Source organism: Mastigoproctus giganteus, chromosome 6 (assembly GCF_048544385.1).
Source record: "Mastigoproctus giganteus isolate SK-2022 chromosome 6, ASM4854438v1, whole genome shotgun sequence".
Taxonomy (NCBI): domain Eukaryota; kingdom Metazoa; phylum Arthropoda; class Arachnida; order Uropygi; family Thelyphonidae; genus Mastigoproctus; species Mastigoproctus giganteus.
The window spans coordinates 212,004,370-212,028,139 of NC_143580.1; the positions used below are offsets into that span (position 1 = coordinate 212,004,370).

Consider the following 23,770-nt stretch of genomic DNA (forward strand, 5'->3'; position numbering starts at 1 on the left):
AGGCAATGTTTCTGACTTCTTCTTTATGAAACTGTTATCATGGAAACTTTACAGCTAACAGATCTCCCCCTGACCCTCCTTGTTCCTGACTGACTTCAGAAATAATTGTTAAGGTCTGTATATAGTTTCTCAAGTGGAATAAAAAATGTTTAAAATTTAATTAGTTTTAACATCTGAATATATTGGTTTTACCTTTTCATTTTAAATTTAAAACATCCAGAATTTACCATAATATGGCTAATACTGATATCAATTAAAAATTGATATCCGTATTAGCCATATTACGGTAACCTCTCATGAAAGACTGTCAAATGTTTTGCTAAAATCCAAATAAACAATGTCAAAATTATTTTCTATATTGAACTGATGAGTAACTATGTCAAAATAGCTAACCAGGTTAGTCAAACATGATGCGCCCTAAACAAAATCATTGTGTCCTTCAGAATTCTGTTTGTGTCTAAATGTTCCTGTATTGCGCTCTATCATTGCACTCCATGATTTTCCCTACCACTGATGTTGGACTGACCAATCTGTAGTTACCCGCTTCACTCTTAGAAAATCTAGAGGAATCTCTCCTGAGTTCACTCTCACTGTTTTCACAATATTCTCTCACTGCCTTGTTCAAAATGGGTGTATGCCATCAACTACAGGATTCTTACTTGCCTTTAGGCTTTTTCTCATAAGTTTTTCTTGTAAACAGTGATCTATAATTTCATACTCCACCTCATTTACAGCTTCTCATTGGTCTTTCATCCATAAGTATTGAACAAGACATACCTGTGCAATCCATCAACAGGATCATTTGACTTTTTTCACAACCACTATGGAAGGGTCTGATTTTTTTTTTTCTTCTTCTTTGTACTTGCATATGTCCCAACTTTTCATTATATTTGGTGTTATTTTAATTCTTGAATTTGGACTAGAGAAGAAATCTGAAGAGATTTTTACTAATACAATTGCCTCATGCTTTTGTGTGCTATAAGTGCTGACTCATGGATGTAAAAAAGGAAACTTGTTTGTGTAATGAATCTGAACCTAAAAGAAAAACTAAAATAATCTCTCTCTCTCTCTCTCTCTCTCTCTCACACACACACACACACACACACACACACACACACACACACACACAAACCTCTCTGAAGTGGGCACCAGTTGTTACTATGTGTAACTTCATTCCTCCATGTGGTGCCCGCATCACATGGAGGAATGCTGCCCCTCTGTGTTACCAGGCAATACTAGGTGGTAGATGCCTCTCATCAGCCAGTGTAGTACCATCACTCTGCTTATTGGAGGCTTGATGGAACACATGTTTAGTTGCCAGAGTAAAGCTCTGGCAACCCCCCCCCCCAGCCTCTTCCATCATGCAATATGATTGATATTTTTTGAGAGTGAGGGATATCATGGTGAGATCCAATCTTTACATTTCAAGGATACGTCTCTAAAACGGTATGTCATGTATGATATTTCATTGGCTGGCCACTAGATACTCCACTGGACAGAACCTAATGGTAACTCTCTAGGAGGCTTCTGGATCAGCTATTACATAATCTCACTGCCTCTGCTTTGCCAGATAGTGACTTGGAGTCCAAGTAGTGTTTATGTGGGGGCATTGTTGAGGCCACATTATGTCAAGGAGCTGGGTACATATTCCAAAAATTTCATTACTACTTATAGCATGTCCTTCCCACCATTTCTTACTACTGAATACATCATGAATTGTCTAACTAATAGAACAAATATCTGTGAAAAGATCTAAACCTTCCAAACACTACCTCATTAATTTCACAAATATACGTGGTCTGAGATTCAATCTTAGTGTTGTCCATTTCCACTTACAGTATGCAAAACCCCAAGTACTTTTTCTGACAGAAACCCAATTATCAATTGATTCAACTTGCTCATCTCAGTTGTTCTAATTGTTCACTATATGTTTCAAAGGTGTGCATATATCTACTCTGATATTCCATGTGAGAGACTCATTAATTTGGAATATCTTCCTTTTGACCTTTTCTAGCATAAAAGTTTTCTATCACATTCTGTCAAATTCATCTGTCACCTCTATTGTACTCCCAACTCCACTAATTTGGAACTCTTTGTCCTCCTCTCTTTGAAGCTTGACTTTTTTCTAGTCCAACTTCCCTAGGTAATTTTACTTGGTGATTTTAATTTTCACAACTCCAGCCAGTGTCCCTTCATTTACTGTTCATTTAGGCTCATGACTGTTCACCTACCAGAATACTAGACAATGCTAACCACACAGCTAATACAGTTGATCTTTTTTCACAAATACACTTGATCTTTTTTCTCAGTACCCGGTCGAGCTGAGTGGTCTTCTAGGCACCTCACATCACAACATGGTGCTAGTCTTTTCTCCAATGGAGCCTTTCTCTTGTGACCATTCTCAACTTCATGTTGTTTGGCATTACAAGAATGCAAAATGTGTTGACCTGTGAGATTTCTTTTCCTTGGTCGGATTACTGTTTCAAAACTTCTGATGTCAGCGTTTGTTCAGATCATTTCAGTGAAATTATTTTTGTAGAAATAGAATCCTTTGTTCCACACTCCACCTTAAAATCGCATCCTTTATCTAAACCTTGGATTTCCAATATGTGCTAAGGCTTTTCAAGAGAAGAATGTCGTATATCACAATTGGCTTGTATCCAAATCTCCAGGTTCATTTTCTGGCTACACCAAAGCTCCCAACAATTGTAATGCAGTTATTAATCAGTCCAACCTAGCTTTTGAACTGGCTAAGAGTGAAAACTAGCTTCTTGTTCAAATGGTAGTCAAGCATTCTGATCTCTTGCCAAACCTGTTGGTCGCAACTTTTTTCCATCTCTCTTCCTACCTCCGTCAAAACCAGGTGGTTCTATTGCCACTTTAGCCAAAGATAAAGCTGACCTGTTAGCATCCTACTTTTCTTCTAACCCTGTATTGATCTTGGTAAACCACCTTCTACCATTCCCAGTACACTATTTAATGCGTGATATGGTCTTCCTTCAAAAGGATGTTAGAAGGATTTTGAACAATCTTGATGCTAAGAAAGTTTCACGTCCTGATGGTATTTCTCCACTTGTTCTCAAAACCTGTGGTCCTGAGCTTACTACTCTTCTCTGTTGCCTTTTTCACTTTCTTATTCCACAGGTGTTTTCTCTTCTGCTTGGAAATTTGCTCATATTCAGCCAGTTCCTAAAAATAGGTAACAAATCCCCCCCTTCCTCCAATTATTATCCCATTGCATTTCTATTCATTCTAAACTAATGGAGAAATCTCTTAACAACCAACTCTTAAACTATCTATAAACAGTCAAACTGATGAATCTGATTGCCAGTATGTCCATCTGATTGCCAGTATGGATTCTGTCAGTGTCGATCCACTGGTGATATACTGGCTTATGTTAGCTCATCTGTGGACAGATTCATTGGAAAAGTTTGAAACTCAAGCAGTTGCTCTTAACATTTCAAAGGCTTTTGATCGTGTTTGGCATAAAGGTCTTCTAAATAAGCTTCCTTCTAATGGTTTGCCAAGTGTTTTTTGTAATTGGATATGCAGTTTTCTCTTTGACTGTTTACTGTGGGCGATAGTAGATAGCACTCTTTCTTCTAACTTCTCCTCTAATGTGAGTATTCCATAAGGTTCAGTTCTTTCTCCCACTCTGTATATTTGTGAGCGTCTTCCTTCACTGGAAATCTTATCCATAGTTTTGCCAATGATAACACATTACATTCCACCTTCCAATGTGAGAAACCTTGCCTCGCACAAACTGCAGGGCAAGGTTTTGGGCAAAGATAACTTAGTTGATTTTAATCCTTTTAAAACTCGGTTTTGTCTTATATCTAGCAAAAAGGATTCTTCTGCTCCTATACTTATCTTCAATGAGTGTCTGGTTTCTAGACAAAGTCGCATTTCACTATCAGGGATTACTCTGACTTCTAATCTCTTTTGGCATAAACACAATTATTTCTTCTTCTGCATCTAAAATGCTGGCTTTTCTGCTTTGCTTTAGGCATTACTTTTCTTCCAAATAGCTGTTCACTCTATACAAATCGTAAATCTGCCCTACCGTGGAATATTATTCCGACATCTGGTGCAGTGTCCCCAAAACCTCTGTCATTCTTTTAGATTCCATTAAAAAGAGAGCAGTTAGGTTAATTAAAGACTCATCTCTAATAAAGTCTCTCCACTCTCTGGTTCATAAGATGTTCTGTTTCTGCTGCTTGCTTTTTCCATAGATACTTCCACAGGCACTATTCTTCTGAATTGGCTTCTGTAATTCCGCTCTCTCTCTTCTAAACTAGTCTGAACATGAGTCACAACCAGTCAATATCCTTTTACTATCCAGGTTCAAATTTCCAGAACCAACTTTTTTTCTTCCTTATTTATTAATTCAACTTTCATGTTTTGGAACAATCAACTGTTATATGTATTTCCTGAAAATTACAATATACAAAGAATTCAAGTGTAATGTCAACAAGTATCATCTTCTCAACCTTCAACCATGCACAGTACTATGTCCTACAGGCTCTAATATCTCTTGTACTTAGGGTCTTCATTAAAAAAAAAAGTGTACAATGATAATCACTAAAAAATGAACTTTTAATAAGCACATAATTAACTTTTAGTAAAAATACTTAACTTGCTTCGTTTAGAGCATTTCATTTTGGCAATTTCATTTTCATTATACATAATTTCATTGCTTACTAGTTTTAGCCTATATTCATCATTATTGTGCACATAGAAATTTTTTTGATGTAATTGGATATAACCCTCCCATTAAATAGGTCAAATCTCTTCTGTTTGAAATTTGTGGATACAGCACATTTTTTGCTATTAGTCTTGCCACAGACAGCAAGAAATTTCAAATTTTAAAAAATGAACATTACAGTTTGAGTAACTCAGGAAAATTTCTACCACTTATGCCAGAAAAAGGTTGTATGCATGAACAAACTTCGATAAAACCTTCATGGACTCATGTTGGTAAAGTACTCATGAAAATATGTAAGACATCATATATAATTTTTTTTTTTTTTAATCAGTATATTTGTGAGCATGGAAAATCTGTTTTTCATGGGTAAAAATTGTCTGTGCAGTCAGTCCATTTGTAGAGTGTTAAATTTTTGAAAGAATCTTATTGCAGCTGTATTTCCACTCTTTTTCTTAATGTACAGTACAACAGTTTGTTAAGTGATGCAGATTGCCAGTGAAAATGCATCAAGCAGCCTTTATAAATGTGTATACATTTCTTCCCAGCAGCATGGCAGTGAAAGTATTCACAGCATATAGTACCATCTAATCTGTGAGTAATCACAGATTAGATGGCATACAAGTCTAATTAGTATTATTGTAATGACCTTGAACTTCATTTTTCTTCATTGCAAATTCCACTGATCTACAAAAGCATGCAAAGTGCCCAGTAGAGTGAGGCTGAAATAAAGAAAGAGCACCTATAAAGTATGTGCACGAGAGAGAGAGAGAGAGAGAGATAGAGAGAGGTAATTTAACATGTAATTTCTAATATTTCAGGCCAGAGCCCAATTCTCTTTTAGAAAGATGTGTGTCATGGGAAGTTTCTTGCATAAAATTTGTTTTCATGCACTTCATTCATCACAGTAAATAAAAGAAAGGCATTTAGTTTATTTATTTCATCAAACAATTAAATTACAGTGTAATGCCTCCACAGCCCATTTGGCTATTACTGTTACTTGTTTTGAGTGTGTCCATCCAGGATTAAGTAGCTTCACACTTCTACATCAGTTTTTTTTCACAAATTTAAAATAATTGATTTTGAATAAATTTGTAAATTTCAAAAAAGAAAAAAAAAAAAAAAAAAAAAAGAAAATGAATAATCTTAGTAATATTGTGTTAGTAGGCAAATTATACAAAAAAAGAAGCTTATACAGCATCAGCCAAAAAAATTTTCCATATCTACCCATTTACTCCAATAGTTTGTCTAGTTTTTCATTGAATTTATTTACACTTTACCCTTCTGCAACAAAAGATGGAAGTATGTTCCAGCAATCAAACCACCCTGCTGGCTAAAGGAAAACTTCTGCACATCTGTTTGAATTTATGCACCCTCATGTGCATAGTCTGAGCAACAGGAAGAATCCCATTGATCTTGCTCACTGCTGATGGGATTCTACATCCCTTTGTTCCCCCTCACCAATCTCATTGTCCTTTTCATTAGCATTAGTAGGGGTATACGATGCAAGAAAGCAAGCTTATGCAGCATCAGCCAAAAAAAAAAAAAAACCCTCCATTCGTTCCAAATGCCTGTCCAGCTTAGCTTTAAATTTATTTAGGCTAGCAACTTCTACAACAAAAGATGGAAGTCTGTTCCACCAATCAACCACTTGCTGGCTAAAGGCAAATTTCCGCACATCTATTCTACAACTGTCTTTCCTCAATTTGAAACTGTGCCTCCCCAGGTTCTTAATCTGTTCTTATCAGCAAGAATCTTATCAGCATTCAGCTTGCTCAGCCCATTCAAGGCCTTATACACCTCAATCAGATCACCTTGCAGGTGCCTACTCTCCAGGCACTGCAATTTGTAGAACTTAAACCTTTCTTGGTAAGAGCACCCCTTTATTCTCCTTACCAATCTTGTTGCCCTTCTTTGTACTTGTTCTAGCTACTCTACATCTTTCCTAAAATGAGGCCTCCAGACCTGTACACAGTACTCTTAGTGTGTTCTGACCATTGCCTTGTATGATGGGATAATCACCTCCCCGTCCTTGCAAAATTCCTATATATCATTGAAAAGACTCCATGACCTGCCCTGGTATCCCGTCTGCAATATTGTGTAATATTGTGTTAGTAGGCAAATTATGCAAAAAAAGAAGCTTATACAGCATCAGCCAAAAAAATTTCCCATATCTACACATTTACTCCAATAGTTTGTCTAGTTTTTCATTGAATTTATTTACACTTCAGCGAATTTCATATTTGACTGCACAATTACTACCAGGTCTTTTTCACTTTCCACTTCCCTGAGTGTAGTACCACACAGTTGGTACATTTCTCTTGTACCAACTGTGTGGTACTCTTTGTTATTGCTACTCATATGCAGTACTTTGCATTTATCAATGTTAAACTTCAGTTGCCACTTCTCAGCCCATTTGCCCAACTTATCTAGATCCGTTTGGAGCAGCATACTGTCTTTACTGCTGTTAACAACCCTGCCAACCTTTGTATTATCTGCAAACTTGGACATTAAACCTGATATACCTTCATCAATATAAGCTGTCAATATTATTGATAAATATACAAAACAACAATGGCCCCAGCACCGAACCCTAAGGAACTCCACTAATAACATTTGTCCACGAAGAGCAGTGTCCATTGATTACCACTCTGTCATCTCCCACTCAACTATCCCTTTATCCGTTGTAGCAACTTATCTTTAATGCGATACCTCTCCAATTTGTACACCAGTCTTCCATGTGCAACAGTATTAAAAGCTTTTCTGAAATCCAAGTACAGGTAGTTCTCGACTTTACGAGTTAATTTGTTCGTGGTGCGTGCTCATAAAGCAAACTCATGAAGTGGGAATTAAATCCCATAGACATAATGTTCAAGATAGGGGTTATGTTCTCAACAGTGAAATTAGTTAGCTAATTAGTTTGTTTAAACAATGATTTCCAAAGAAATGAAAACGTAGCCTGTAAAATCAAGCAAATTATTATAATAAAGAAATTAATTACGACAAATGTTAAAGAATGTTTATTGTTCATCATCGTCATTGACTAAATGTACACTGGTTGATCACTCATTATTGGCTTGGCACTCATTGGTTTGTTGCACAAGAAATTGCTTCTTCAGAAATGCTTCGAGGCATTTGTTACCAAGATAATGTTCTCTTTTAATTATAATTTTTTTTTTCACGATTGTATGCATAAGCATTTTTTAACGGCACACACAAATTGCAACTAACATGATTTGATTGGAGTAACAAGTTTAGGAAGCTTAAAAAAATAAGGAATGAAGAGAAGATTCTGAAAATTTATTTATGTTTTTTATACAATTGAAGATTTCGGTAAAGGGGAAACACATTTCACCATAATAACGTAAAATACCACACAATTCCAGCTATTGGTATTTTCACAAATGAAAGCAGATTGTGTTTACTACCAATTTATAATTTCTTGCAGTAACAGAAAAGCCCAATAAACCAGAAAGCGCAAATTGTTTTTATTTTATGGTCGTGACCTCCAGAAATGTGCTTTAGAAAAATATCACAAAGGCATTTAAAATTGATTCTTATAATGGAACATATGATAACAATGAAAGTGTAGTGCATTTTAATGATTTGAATTGGTAACTAATACAATTTACAAACCACGCTCGCGACCTTTTATATGGCCTTAAGGTCACGCTCGTGACCTTAAAAATGACATTTTAGAGAGATAAATAGCTTAGCTTTACAGAAAAAATTTGAACTTCCAAGATGTTGAAACGAATTACCAAGAAACAATGTGTTATTGGGTTCACATTACGATATTTTAACGATACGATGGCTCTCATCTTATACTCCCTCCTATCGTGTCTGGGCAGAATTGCAGACTCTTTCACATTCAACCCTAACTCGCGACTTTTTTTTCAACGCTGACCTGTACTTGTTGAGTAAATCTGCAGATCTCTTACTCTTAATGTCATTAGTTCCAATGTGTACAACAATATCACCTTTTGTGCCCTTAAAAGATGATATCTGCTCTACAATGTCATCAACCTTTGCCCTTTCAGACATACTCTGGTCCTGTTCCGCCTATCCTTCTTGCATAGTATATTTCCCATCTTCCTTACTACACTCTCAGACATCTTCCTGACTACACTCTACACTCTCAGACAATGTCATATATTTGATTGCATAATTACCCATAGGTCTCATTTTCCACTACTCTGAGTGTAGTAACACACTGTTTGTACATTACTGTGGGATTACTGCTACTATGCAGTGCTTTGCATATGTCAATATTAAACTTAATGATAACCAAAGATAACGTCACCAATGATAACTTCCTTTTGGACCAGTGCATTCTGTCTTGGAGATTGCCTCTTTGTTGCATCGTAGTGAGCTCTGTCATTGAGCTGGGCAGCTGAGAGCTTGATAGGCCCCCTCATATTAATTTCTTCAAGGGCATTTACCTTACACCTCAAGCTCTCATAGACACCCATCAGAACGTGGAGTTGCCTCCTAATTTCCTGACATTCTAGACACCTAGCACACACAAAGCCATCCTCCTTGGTTAGATCATGTCCTGTTTTAGAAAGGTCGGCAAACATTTCACATTTCGCACATTTTTTGAGACTGATGCATTGGAGAATTGCCCTCTTTGTTTCTCCCCCAAGTCACAGCATTCTCGCTAGTCTGTGATTGTTGCTTCACAGCTGTAGTCTGGGTCATGATTTCCATTTAAGTAACAATGAAATTTTATAAGATTAATATTTTTGATTAATTGATAATACTATAATAAGCTATCAGATTCCTAAAACAGTGCTTCGTATTATGCTATCTAGTTTTACTTTATACCTTACGGTATCAGTTCGAGATAGATATATATATATATATATATAGATATATATTTATAATTATTGATAAAAAAGTAAAGAAAGTTAAAACGACAGTAACTGTAACTAATATGTAAATAATATTTATGAGTCAATGCAGTTGTAAGCAATCATGCAATGCACCCATAATGTCTATAATATTAAGGATAATATAAAGAACCATTAGAATGAGCAAATAAATCCAACAATAATACCATCAGGGACCTAAGATAACGCAAAAAAAAAAAAAAAAAAATTTATTATCGCTTTTTACCGACAATCTACATTGTACAGAAAGAGAATTCCAAGAAAACCTACTTATATATAGATACGTAGATTGATATGTGTTTTTAATTGTCCACATTTTGTCCAGGATTACAGTAAATTATATCCAGTAGAACTTGTATTGGAAAAAACTAATAGTTCTGATACTATAGCAAATTATCTGGATCTTTATATAGAAATATTGCATAATAATAATATAGACGTAAACGTATATAATAAAAGAGATGCATTCAATTTTAACGTAGTAAGCCTTACAAATTGGAAATCTGATATATCAAAATCAGTGCATGCTAATATAATTTTATCACAATGTCTAAGGATTGCTTATATCTGCAATAGTAATAAAAATTGTTCAGCGGGCTTAACAGCGTTGTACGGCAGGTTGATCAATAATAATTTCCCTATCGCTTACCTGAAATATCATTTCAGGAAAGCAATAAACATAATTAATTTCAAAAATTTGTTTTCTGAACCTATTGTTTTAATATAATTTTCAATATAATCGTTATATTTAGTGCCATGTATATATGTAAATAGGATACACTTTGCATTCTTGGTGTCTTATGGCGTAGAAAACTTGTACCCACCGGCTTGCAAATTACAGTGTATCATTTTTTTTTTTTTTTTTTTAAATATATAGTTAATATATAGTTAAATCCATTTAAATTTACTTAAGTTCACACTGAGATAACATGCAAATTCAGCTCAGGGTCCTACTGTAGGAACGGGTTTGCGATCCCGGGCATACCCGAGCCACAACTTATATCTTGTAATGTCTTTAAACTGTCCTACACTCTTTATTTTTATTTCTCCGAAAGTGTTAGGGCAATCCGAGGACGTAGGAGAAACTATTTCTTATCTATACCACTATTTTTCGCCTTTGTGGAGTTCAGGTTCTATTATTCCTACTCCTTTAGTTTTTCTTCTTACTATCTGCATGTTTCTCTATGCGTTAATTTAATTATTTATTTTTACCATATCCATCACATAGGGGGCACCACATTATTTTGACGACTATTACATTATGTCCTAGATACGGTCAATATGTAGTATGTATTATATATTTAATCTTATTGTAATCATTAAATTACGTTCTCTGTCGGGTCAACGATGATTAATATATGCTTACATTTATATTTTACTTATATTTCTTACCTTTGATTCTAATATTTCTAAATTTCTTAACTTTTATTATCATCTTTCGATTTATTTATATTCGATTTACTTTCGGCCTATACTGGTTTATATTTGGTTTAGATTTAAATTACTTAGCATATATTGATCATCACAGAAACAGAGAACTTCTTGTCGTTTTTTGCCTTCATTCTGGGTGGTTGGCCCCAGTTGAAGTCATCTAGATTGTCGGTAAAAAGCGATAATATTTTTTTTTTTTTTTTTTGCGTTATCTTAGGTCCCTGATGGTATTATTGTTGGATTTATTTGCTTATTCTAATGGTTCTTTATATTATCCTTAATATTATATATATATACGCTACGCTATTTCTTATCGAGTACAATATGCCGGCTAGTTCAACAATATTGGCGCCAACACCGGGAGTCATAACTTCCAAAAATTGCTGGTTAAATTTAAAATAAGAAAGCTAACGAACGCTACTAAACCTATTTAATATCTCTGTAAAACACAATGTACTATGTTAATTAACAAAGAATACGGTTAAAATTAAAAATACTTGTACATTTACAGCAGCAAAAAATCCACCGACTTTTCTGAACCCATTCCAGTAGTTCTACATTCTTCCTAAAATGCGGTCTCCAGAACTGCATGCAGTACTCAAGACGTGGCCTGACATTGCCTTATACAAACACCTCTTTATCCCTGCTAGCAAAATTCCTGTATATCATTGACATAATCCCATGGGCTGTCCTGGCAGCGTGTCTACACTCTCAGACAATGTCATATATTTGATTGCACAATTACCCATAGGTCTTTCATTTTCCACTACTCTGAGTGTAATAACACACTGTTTGTACATTACTGTGGGATTACTGCTACTATGCAGTGCTTTGCACATGTCAATATTAAACTTAAGTTGCCATTTCTCAGCCCATCTGCCTGATTTTTCTAGATGCTGTTGCAGTAGTACAGGTGACCCCCGCTTAACGCTGATAATGCGTTCCGGAAAAACAAGAGCGCTAAGTGAATCCGCGCTAAGCGAGCGCCGCATTCCCATAAGGTAACATATGTATTTGTGAGTTGCGGTCGGTGCCATAGGATATTTCCTAATCAATAATAAACAGTAGTGAAAAGATGCACAAATGTCAGTCAAAATATTTAATATTCAAATATTTGTACATATAAAATATTCTGCATTACACATATGTATATAATTATGTGGTAACTACTTACGCATCAAAATTAAAATCATGAATTTAATTGATCTAAATTGATTTAATTTAATCGATGAATTTAATTATGAAAAATGTTGATTTTGGATTGAACTTTGGCCCTCTTCCAAATAAACTAAAAGGGGTATTAATTTTAAAACCCCCTGCAGTTTAATTACCACCCAACAATAAAGTCAACCGATCCTTCGCCGCTTTGAAACCTGACATGTTTTTTTTCTTCTTTCAATATGAAACTTCTTTTAGGCATTCGTTTCCACAAAAGTCCTGCTTCATCTATGTTATAAACTTGTTGAGAAGTATAACACACAATACCCCTCTTCAATAATTTTAACAAGTTCTTTTTTGAAAATTTCGGCTCCTTGATCTGCACTTGCGGCTTCTCCCTGGATTTTAAATCTATTCAACCAGCCCTTCCCACTAGTTTTAAATGGTTCCAATTTTTTTTTTTTTTTAGGCGAGTTTTCTTCTGATCATTATATAGGCTAATCTCTCTTTTTTTATTATTTATAACATTTAACTTAACTGAATTCTGCATTGGATATTATCTTTAATAAAATTAGTTAGTCTTTCCATTTCAATCCTAATAGCCAGCCTAGTCCTAGTTGCTTGCAGTGGAACAGCTATCTTTCCCACTGCTAAAATTAATTCTTTATTTTTTCATAATTGTTCTTACAGTTAAACTTGCAAGTCCTAAATTATAGCACAAATCCACTTGTCTTTGTCCGGATCGATTTGCTTCAAAACGTCTAATTTAATTTTCAAATTCAGTAGTATTTTTCTTACATTTATAGTCTTCGTACCGCGCCCAGACATCGTTGCTTTTTCATTCTTATTGGCCATTATTAACTCTTCGGAAATGTAACTGCGTTGGTTGCATTAATTATGATACAATGTTCAAGTAAACTGTCCGTTACGCACAATGTCTTAATACTGTACTGAGTGATGACTAGACTTCGGATAAATGCATATAATGCAAATATTACAAGCAATATACGTGATCATTTTTTAAAATGTTTATCTCGGAACTACGTAACAAGTCACTGTACTGCAATTAAATTAGAGCGTGAGAGAATTTCACTGAGCGTGGGAATATTTCTCAAACCTGTGTGGGAAACGTTTTAACCGTATTTTTATATTCATTTTCAAGCTGTTGACTCCATCAAATGAAACGATTTCATTAAATATGCCAATGCAATATGTAAAAGAGCGTTATAGTCAGACACTGGTTATAATATAAGAACAGCGTTATAGCGAATCAGCATAAAGCGAACCGCGTTATAATGGGGGGCCTGCTGTATACTGTCATTAACTACCCTGCCAAACTTTGCACCATCTGCAAACTTGGACATTAAGCCTGATATATACCTTCACAATATCATTAATAAATATAGAAAACATCAATGGGCCCATTATTACAGAATCATGAGGGAATGCACTGAACCATGGGGGAGGGCACCAAACCATGGGGAATGCATTAATAACGTTAGTCCATGAAGAGTAGTGTCCATTGATAACCACTCTGTCTTCTTCCCCATAATTATCCTTTTATTAATAGCAGTAACTTTACCTTAATGGCACACTGCTCCAACTTACACAGTTGTCTTTTATGTACAACAGTATCAAAAGATTTTCTGATATCCAAGTATATGATTTAAAAATTATTATTTTTTGCATCCAGTTTCTTTGTGACTGCATTGTAGTATTTAGTGAAATTGGTAAGATGAGATTTCCTTAAAAAATCCATGCTGTGTCTGAAGTGTAACTGCAGTCATGTCTAGATGGTACTGCAGTACATTAACCAAAGACTCCATTCTTTTATCTGGAACAGAAGTTAAGCTGACAAGTCTGTTATTACTTGTGTCACCCTTTGATCCTCCTTTGTGAATTGGGGACACTTTTGCACATATCCTGTCCACAGGAACTACCCCTGAATCCAAAGATGCTCTCATAATTATGGCTAAGGGTTTGCTTATCTCCTTTGCTGTCTTCCTTAATATAATTGGATTGATCCCATTCACTCCAGGGTCCTTATTTATATTTAAATTCAACAATTTCTCTTCCACTTTCCTCTCAGTTATCATTAAATCATTTAGCATCCTATTAGAGTTGATAAACATCTGACATCCACTTCACTAAAGAATTCCTCATGTGTGAATGTAGATGTAAAATACTTATTCAGTTTGTCAGCAACCAGAGGGATCATCAACACTTGAACCGATATCAAGTGGACAAATCTGATTCATCCCTTTCCTTGTAGTGTTTACACAAATAAAGAAGTCTTTCTTGTTTTTCTCTGCATCCTTTTCCAAAGAAGTTTCACAATCTAACTTGGTCTGCCTATCGTCCTTTGTGACTTGACTGCACCGTAGCCTAGTGGTCAGGCGCGTGAGTGCATAAGTACACGTGCCTTGAGTGACCGGGGTTCAAGCCAGTGACTGCTGAATACGGTGCTGTTTCTTGTATTCTGTCATCTTGTGAACTCTCCTGACCGTTTGGTCGTCCCAGAGTATAAACAGAAAATTTAATTTAATTTAATTTATATCTACCATAGACTTCTGTATCACCCAATAATTTATATACATCCCATGCATTTTTCTTCTCTCCCACTGTCCACAGGAACTACCCCTGAATCCAAAGATGCTCTCATAATTATGGCTAAGGGTTTACTTATCTCCTTTGCTGTCTTCCTTAATATAATTGGATTGATCCCATTCACTAGTTAGTTCATCTGACCATTAGTTCAGATGAACCAACTAGTGAATGGGATCATTCACTGGTCAGATGAACTGGTCATCTGACCATTCAATGGTCAGATGAACTAATGAACTAGTCATTAGTTCATCTGACCTCCATTTAGGTCTAAGCCTTAAACAGTATTTCTTAGTTGGTATGAAAAGCCTAGTAGATTCTATAATTATTTCTCTGAATGCTTCCCATTTAGAAGTTCTTGTTGGTAACATCATTAGTTGGTCCCACTGTACTTAATTTAAAAACTGCCTGAGAGTACTGTAGTTTCCTTTATGCAAGCAAAAACCCTTCCCTTTACCCTTGATTGTTGTTACTTTAAGTAAATCCCACATCAGTTCACTGGGATCTCTGCCACTTAGTGGTTCTTTTATCTGCAGATTTTTATTGCATGGAAAATCACTGCTGATAATCAGATCAAAAGTATTGCTCGCTCTCTCTCTCTCTCTCGCTCTCTCTCTCTCTCTCTCTCTCTCTCTCTCTCTCTCTCTCTCTCTCTCTCTCTCTCTAACATTCTGCTGTAGAAATACAAATCCACAAAGGTTATAACCCACTCCTACTCTCATTTTTGCTTTCCCAGTGCTTATATCACACCAAACTGATTCAACATTGCACTGGCCACCCACGACGGTTGGATGCAATACCTTAGATTTTATGTGCTTCTTAACTAATAGCATACCTTCCCTTTCTATCCTCTGTCATTTCCACGTCCCTTATATCTGAGTGACACCACATCTCTGATATCATATCTGCATTTGATGACTTGACTAGGAAATTTTTCTGCTGTGCTTCTAGCATTGGTGTTCATGCAAGTTTCCACGCACCTGGTCTTACTCTTAATTACTCTAACACAGCCCATTCATTTACTTTTTCCATGATGACTCACAGCAGGCCTTGAAATCCTCGGTACCTTACTTTTCAGTTGCTACATGTTTCAATAGAAACAGTGCAAGACTAAAGGGCATATACAGACTAAAATAGTGCATTAGTCTGTATATCCCCTCATGTTAGCAGTTTTCTAACCCACCTAACACTGCGTCAATAGCATCAGCAAATGAGCCTTGCACATTTGCGAGGCTCATCTCTCCAGGGCCAAATTGATTGATAAGGTTCTCATCATATGCTCCCTGCTTTAGGATCTGCACAATTGCAGACACTTTCAAATTTAACCCTAACTTGCAACTTTTTTTCAACATTGTCCTGTACTTTTTAAATAAGTCAGAGACCTACTCTTAATGTCATTAGTGCCAATGTGTACAATATCACATTTTGTGCATTTAAAAGATGATATCTGATCCTATTCCAGCTATCCTTTTTGCACAATATATTTTCTGTTTCCCTGACAGAGTTACCAACAATAGCTACCTCATGTGGGGCCAGTGCATTTTGTCTTGGGAGTTGTCACTGTTGTCTGATGCACAAGTGTAAGTTCTGGCATTGAGTTGGACACCTGAGGGCTTGATGAGCCCCCATTTCAATTCCTTTGATGGCACCTACCCTACTCTTCAAGCTCTTGTAAATGCTCATCAGAACACTGAGTTGGTGCCTAATTTCTTCACACTCTCTGCACTGAACACACACTGCAGCTTCCCCCTTGACTGTACCATGTCCTTTTCCAGAAAGGTCAGCAAATATTGCACAAGTTATACATTTTGTTAGGTTGTGATTCATAGTAGAATCCCCCAGCACTCTGCTACTTTGAACTCGTTGCTTGACTGCTCTAGTCTGAGGCATGATTTCCATTTAAATTCAGCATGATTGAGAATACTACACTAAACTAATATATTTAAATACAATAAATAATACTACTCTATTCATTCAAAAAAAGTTGTTTATACTCTGGCACAACCACCAGGTCAGTGGATTTTACAATAAATCATCAATACAAACATTAATCGTTTAACACGGGCTTGAACCCCGGTCCACTCAAAGAGCATGTGCTACTGCACTCTTGTTCCTGACCACCTGTCTACATCTTTATCATGTATTACATAACATCTTATGCAGCAACAACAACATATATTACTCTTCAAGTTTATGTTATATCTATTGCACTGTCAAGTTTACTTTATATGTATTTCGCCATAACTTTACAAACTGTTATGTTTGTAAAGGTAAGTTAATTATAATAGATAATAAAATTATATAATTATGGCGATCTACATGATTCTAATTTTTGAGATACCTATGAGCTGCTTGTTTATTGCAATTAAAAACCTAAAGTTCCACTGTTATGCACAAAATTACTTATGCGATACTATATTTGTGCTAAATCACCAATACAAAAGCTCTCCAGGTATTAATGTTGTATGTTATGTAATACATGATAAAGTTAATAAATTTATTAATTAAAGCATATGTATTGCAATAAATTATAGTTTATAAGCCTCTTATAATACTGATTACACTGCTACAAAATTATGTCGAAACCTCCACGTATTGCCTATATCAGTACTAAAACAATGGTGGCAAAATTCAAATGCTCTTATTGATACAACACAATTGTGGCAGAAGTTGACTGTGGTATTTTAAGCAGTTACAAGAGCCAAGTAAAAGAAGATGCACCAAATTAATCAGAGAATTACAAATACTTACTACACTACTAATTTTAAATCAGTGAAGTTCTACTTAGCAGCTCCCAAAAAAGGTTATTAGAGTTTTAAACTGTAAAATAGAAAAGATTGATAGATTCATATTTGTATTTTATGCCTAAAACATTTTTAAAATTTTTAGTGTAATTAATAATGTACAGTAGAGCATCGATAATACAAACTAATTTGGTCTTGAGGGTAGTTCAAACTTCCGATTTGTTCAGATTTTCGAACTTATCAAAAATACTTTACTGGAGACTAAAAAAAAAGTTTAGTAAGTTTAGAAATAAAACCCTAAGTTTTACTTATGTATTTTTATTCACAGGTAACAAAACAAATGAATCTTTCAGCCACAATAATACAAATGTATAGGCCTTTAACGAAAATAATTACTGTACTTATTTTTTATTGCACCATTTTCGAACTTCATTTCTTTGTTGCCAGATCTCTCTCTCTCTCTCTCTCTCTCTCTCTCTCTCTCTCTCTCTCTCTCTCTCTCTCTGTGTGTGTCAGCAAGAGTAGTTGAGTTGGATATCATTCAGTTTGTTTGTCAATTTCCACGTATCATTTAATTTTGTTAATTGGTAAGGTAATAAAAGTGTAAGTTTGTGCTTTATATCTATTAATTTTTATAGCCTGTGGATAATATTTCTCCTTTCACTTATTAGAATTACTGTTTAATAGAATCAAAATTCAACTCACAAACTCAATCACAATGACTAATTATTTTATGGCACCAGCATAAAAAGAATAAATGCTGGCTCATTCGGATTATTAATGTTTCGAATTATTGACATTCGGATTTTTGATGCTATACTATATATATTTTCGAAAATAAAAAGTTTAACAAATACTTTAATAATTTTTTAATAAAAATGTAAAAAGATGTATAAAATAAGTATTCCACTTCATTAAGAAAAGATAAAATATTGATATTGTCCAAGCACAAGTACATGAGCTGCTAACATCTCCTAATTCCTTGGCTGTCAAATTAAGGCTGCCACATACAGCATTCTTACTATGACAGGTAACTCTCTGTTTTAATTTGACAGCCAAATTCATGTATTGGCCTGATGATAGTTTCTGCAAGGGTTCTGAAATCAATCGGGACAAATGCTATCAATGCTCTATAACCTTTGTATCAAATTTAGGGTGACAGGCTTGATAACTAAATTTTGAATATATTCATGTGATATACATGTTTCATTAAATTATTTAATTTATGAATAATCACCATGCATCATCATCATTACCAAATCACATCAGCACTGTTATGTCTTATTGTCATATACCTAGACGACTGTGTCATTATAAGAAAGAAAGAAAAAAAAAAAAAACTTATTTTTGAGACTGCATTTGATCCTCTTGCTATACCATGAAATTAGCATTTTATTTGATATTATTTCATTTTATTTCCTAGGCAATTAAGAATACCCCTTCTATTGCCAGTATACAATCCTGATGAAGCTTCGAGAAGACTTGAACAGCTGATGAAGAAAAATCATGATAAACAGAACAATAAATTGCGTTCCAACCGGTAATGCAATCTTGATAATTTTTAATTAAAGCAGAGTTAATTTAATGTATTTGTATTTCATCCATTGTGAATTATGAAGGTTATGATTGGTGGGTCCCATAAAAATGACAAAACTGCAGCTGGCAAATAGTTAAAAGAAATTTACAAATATCTTTAAAGAAATGCTAAAAGGAAATATAGATGTAAACAATTTCAACTGATGCATGACACTGAAGCAAAAAAAATTTGAAGTGTGTTTATGCACATTGGCTATATGTGGTTAAATGTGTAACTAGACTGGTAGAACAGTAGCAACCTTTGGTGGTGTCTAATACTAAGCTATCAATGCTCTGGCAATGCACTTAACTATTGATTTCCAAAATTTTCCTGCCCGGTTCAAGTGGTTAATGATCATTAAAATAACTGAATAATAATATAACTAACAATAAAAAATAAAGAGCAAGATTTATGAATTTCTCCAAAATTTAATATATAAATTAAATTATTTAGAATAAATATTTCTTTTACAAGACAACTAATACATAACATAAAAAACAGGCCATTTTCTTCAAGCAAACAAATGAAACTTTTGCCTTTAGTGAAAGCATAAGCCAAATATCTTTTCTTCAGTTTTTAATAATCAGGGGCAGTGTATATGTACATGACATTTGAACATATTTTTAGATCTTTATTATGTGAAAAAAAACAATCTTTTTAGAAGAGACTGAGACCTATTTTTCTTCATTAGATGGAATTTATCACAACAAAATTAATCTTGTGCATATTCCAAAAACACACAAAAAGGAACCAAAATCTATTAAAGTACCAACATCATTGACTAGACTTCTGATTTATTTCAGTTACTAAATATTAATTAGATACTTAGATACAATAATTAGATACTTCTCACAACAAGTACCTTGCTTCTAAAAGGGTCTGACTGTTTTCTTTTACATTCAATTTTCCCTGTTGCCACTGTAATATTCTAAACAGCAATACATTCTAATCATAACATACATACTGTAAAACACATGCTCAACTAGTAATGTGAATAGCACTTCCTTTAGTTTATGTAATTCTCCAAGTGTAGCATAGTTTACAATTAGCTTAGTGTGAGGAAAGTAGACAAGTTTTTATACATAAAACTATCTATTAGCCAGAAATTAAACATCTGCAACTTCAAACATAATTGACAATTCAAACAGAGGTGAATGGAACTTAATGAGTATTTACATTTCTACGTGCTTCATTTATCATAGAGATGATTAACATGTCTCATGTAGCAATAATACATTTAGCATGCAAAACGCTAAGATTAATATGCATCAATCAGAAAATAAAATCTAAACACGGACCTTTTGTAAACTTAGTTATTTTAAAAGATACGTGGAGGATGCCACAGGTTCTATTTAAAGAAGAGGTTAGAAGTGATCAGAAAAGTATTATATGAGCACTTCTCAGAATTACCAAATTGAGTGGCATCTACTCATGTTCAAATCCAGTTCATGATCCAGTTCATGATCCAAAAAAAGTTTTGAAATAAGACAAACTGATGAACTCTTCAAGAAAAAGAACTCCAGAATTGCAAACTTTTGGTGAAAGCAATCCAACAGGCCAACCATGCAAGCTAATTATTATAGGCATGTTATCTTCACTTGTGCAGAAAATCTGTTCAAGTCCTCTCTTATGGTATGAATAAAGTAATTTACTTATTTATTTTAAATTTGAATATGGCCCTTCAGTGTACCTCACATTCATGTACTCAAGTTATTACTCCTAGATATGTTGAAAAATATTATGTGCAAATTTATTTTAACAACAGTTTTTAAATATTCCACTTCAATTTTGGAAGTTGAATAGCATAGCAGACTAAGTCAAGAATGATTCTGATTTATTTATAGGCATTTCTTCTGCTAAAGTCTTGGAGAGTTTAAAACAGTTAGGAAAAGGAAGCTTAAAATATGACAAAATATCCCAAGACAAGTCATACTTGGCATTTTATCAGTGCTCATAGCACTGCTGATTGTAAGAGAATATTCAGTCAGGTGACAAAAACAAAAACTGAGTTCAGATCTCTTTATGCTGTCATGAGCATTTTCTGTTGAAACTTTGAAAATGCTCATGACAGCCAGGTCATGAACATTTTCTTTTTTTATAATAATGGTCTTCAGACACTGTGATTCATCATTTCTGAGGAGACAGATTCTGCAACAGGGTCTTTCTTGAAGCAATCACTTGATGTCTAACAGAAATCTACTGACAAAAAATCCTTATGCTAATGATTGAAAGCATACTGTACTGGTAAACAATTATATGTCTGTATTTTTATATAGTTTTTTTTTTTTTTTTTCTGCCTATTTTGGTCCAAAAATGTCTTGTTTTGACCTAAAAAATCTATTTTCTCCTCTTGCTCACAATTACTGGACCTCCAGTTTTTTGAGAGTCAAAAGTGGCAGCTATATAGATATCTTTTATTCTGCATTCTACCCTGAAATCTCATTCTTCATCTAAATATTGCTTTTCCACTAAATGTGCTGAGCCTGTTCAAGGTAACAATTTAGCATATCATGTTATGTATCCAAATCTCCAGCTTCATTTTTTGCTGATACTAAGGCTTGAAACAGTTGTAAAACAGATATTAATCAATCCAAACGTTTTGGTTTTGAACAGGCTGACTATAAAACTCATCTTTTCCAAATGATAATTGAGCATTCTGGTCTCTTGCCAAAGCTATTGGCTGTAACTTCTATGCCTCTCTACTTCCACTCTGTTACTGATAGTTATGTTGTATTCTCAGCTAAAGATAAAATCAACTTACTAGCATCCTACTTTTTTATTAACTCTTGTATTGACAATGACTTCTGACAGAAGGATGTCAGAGAATTCTGAACAACCTAAATGCCAAGATAGCTCTGGATCCTGATAGTATATCTCTACATGTTTTTTTTCCTCTGCTTGGAAATTTTCTATATCGAGCCAGTTCCCAGAAAGGGTGACAAATCTCTCCCTTCCAGTTCTTGCCCCATTGCAAAGGAATGGAGAAATCCATTAGCTGCCAACCCTTATACTGTTTTGAAACCTTCCATCTGATCAATGATTGCCAGTATGATTTCTGTTAGTGTCAATGTGTTGGTGGTACGTTGATTTATGTTAATCATTTTTGGAACTCAAGTAGTTGCCCTTGACATTTCTAAGGCTTTTAATGGTGTTTGGCCTAAAGGTCTTCTATATAAGTTCCCATCTTATTGCCTGTTGAACAGTTTTTTTAATTAGGTACTCAATTTTTTCTGTTAACGCTCACTGCAGATGATGGTAACTTCTTTAACTCTGTCTTCTAACTTTTCTACTAATGCTGATTGGTGCACTATGGCCACAGATGCTGATGTGCCAAATAAATCCCTAATCAATCAACCAACCAATTAATGCTGATGTTCCACAAGGTTCTTTTCTTTCTTCCACTCTTTTCCTCTTGTATATTAATGATTTTCCACTGACCAGATATCCCATCCATAGTTTTTCTGATGATAACATGGCATATTTTAATTTCCAGTTTGAAAAACTTTGCACTCCACAGTCAGCTTCAACTTTTCAAACATCCATCACCAATTCCCTCGCTGTCAATGTCAAGGTAATTCTTCAGTGGGGTGAAGTAAACTTAACTTCGTTCCTTCTAAAACTAAACCCTGTCTTATTTCTCACAGAAAAGAGGCTACTACTTGTCTTTGATGACACTCATTTCTAGACAAGATCACATATCTGTATTAGGGATTACCATGCCTTCTAATTTCTGTTGGCATAAGCACATCAGAAATATTGATTAATGCTTCCTTTTCATTAAAAAAACAAAAACAAAAAAAAAAAAAAAAAAAAACACTGGTGTTTCTTTTTTTTTCTTGCAGTGTTACTTTTCTTCTAAAAACTACTTGCTCTCTATAAATCTGAAATGCACCATACCATGGTATATTCTTCCTGTATTGCTGGTGGCTCCAAAACCTCTTTCAGGCCTAGTCTGTTCAGAGGTGGGCAGTCAGGCTAATTAATGATCCATCACCTATCAAAGGCTTTTTCTCATAGATGTTCAGTTTCTGTTGCATGCCTTTTCTATAGACACTTCCATGGCACTGCTTTGAATTGGCATCTGTAATTCTCCCACTCACTTCCAAATTAGTCTGAACACAGTAAACATTCATTCACCATCCATTTCCAAACTCGCAGAATCAACCTTTCATCATTTATACTTTCTACTTCTGTTCTCTTGAACAGTCTTCCCTCACATGTTTTATTTCCTGGAAAAATTACAAGCTGCAATATCAAGCTTTCTAACATTGGGATTTCATTAAAGGGGAGGAAAAAATCTTAAAATAATGCCTGTCTATTTCTTGGTTGTCGACACTTGGATGCTGCAAAAAGCAGCAGTATTTTATATAGCTTAGCTGCATCTCAAGAAGTGCTATTACTCTCAGCTCACTTCCACAAGTATTTATCATAGCCAATATTTTTAAATTGCACCTGCATATTTTCTTAGCAGTCTTTCATATGGAAAATGTTTGGACAGGCAACTTTAGTGGTCATGACCTGCTAATTTTCGTAAAATCAGACAAATGCTAATAATTTATTGTAATTTTTCCTTGTGGATGATCTGCGATCTCATTTTGGATTTAAAATAAACTTTGTGGATTTTTTTGAAAAGGGTAGTATAGGCTATTTTTGGAAATTTTTA

General features: G+C 34.6%; 1 protein-coding gene across 1 annotated transcript in view; it reads left to right on the forward strand.

Annotated features, from left to right (window-relative positions):
- spn-E (tudor domain containing 9 protein spindle E) overlaps nucleotides 1–23,770 on the forward strand; it is a 421,802-nt gene that overhangs the window by 259,397 nt on the left and 138,635 nt on the right. Inside the window, exon 25 of the mRNA XM_090376707.1 lies at nucleotides 18,955–19,071. Within this exon, the coding sequence (XP_090232833.1) occupies nucleotides 18,955–19,071 (117 nt within the window). The remainder of the gene's footprint in view (nucleotides 1–18,954; nucleotides 19,072–23,770) is intronic.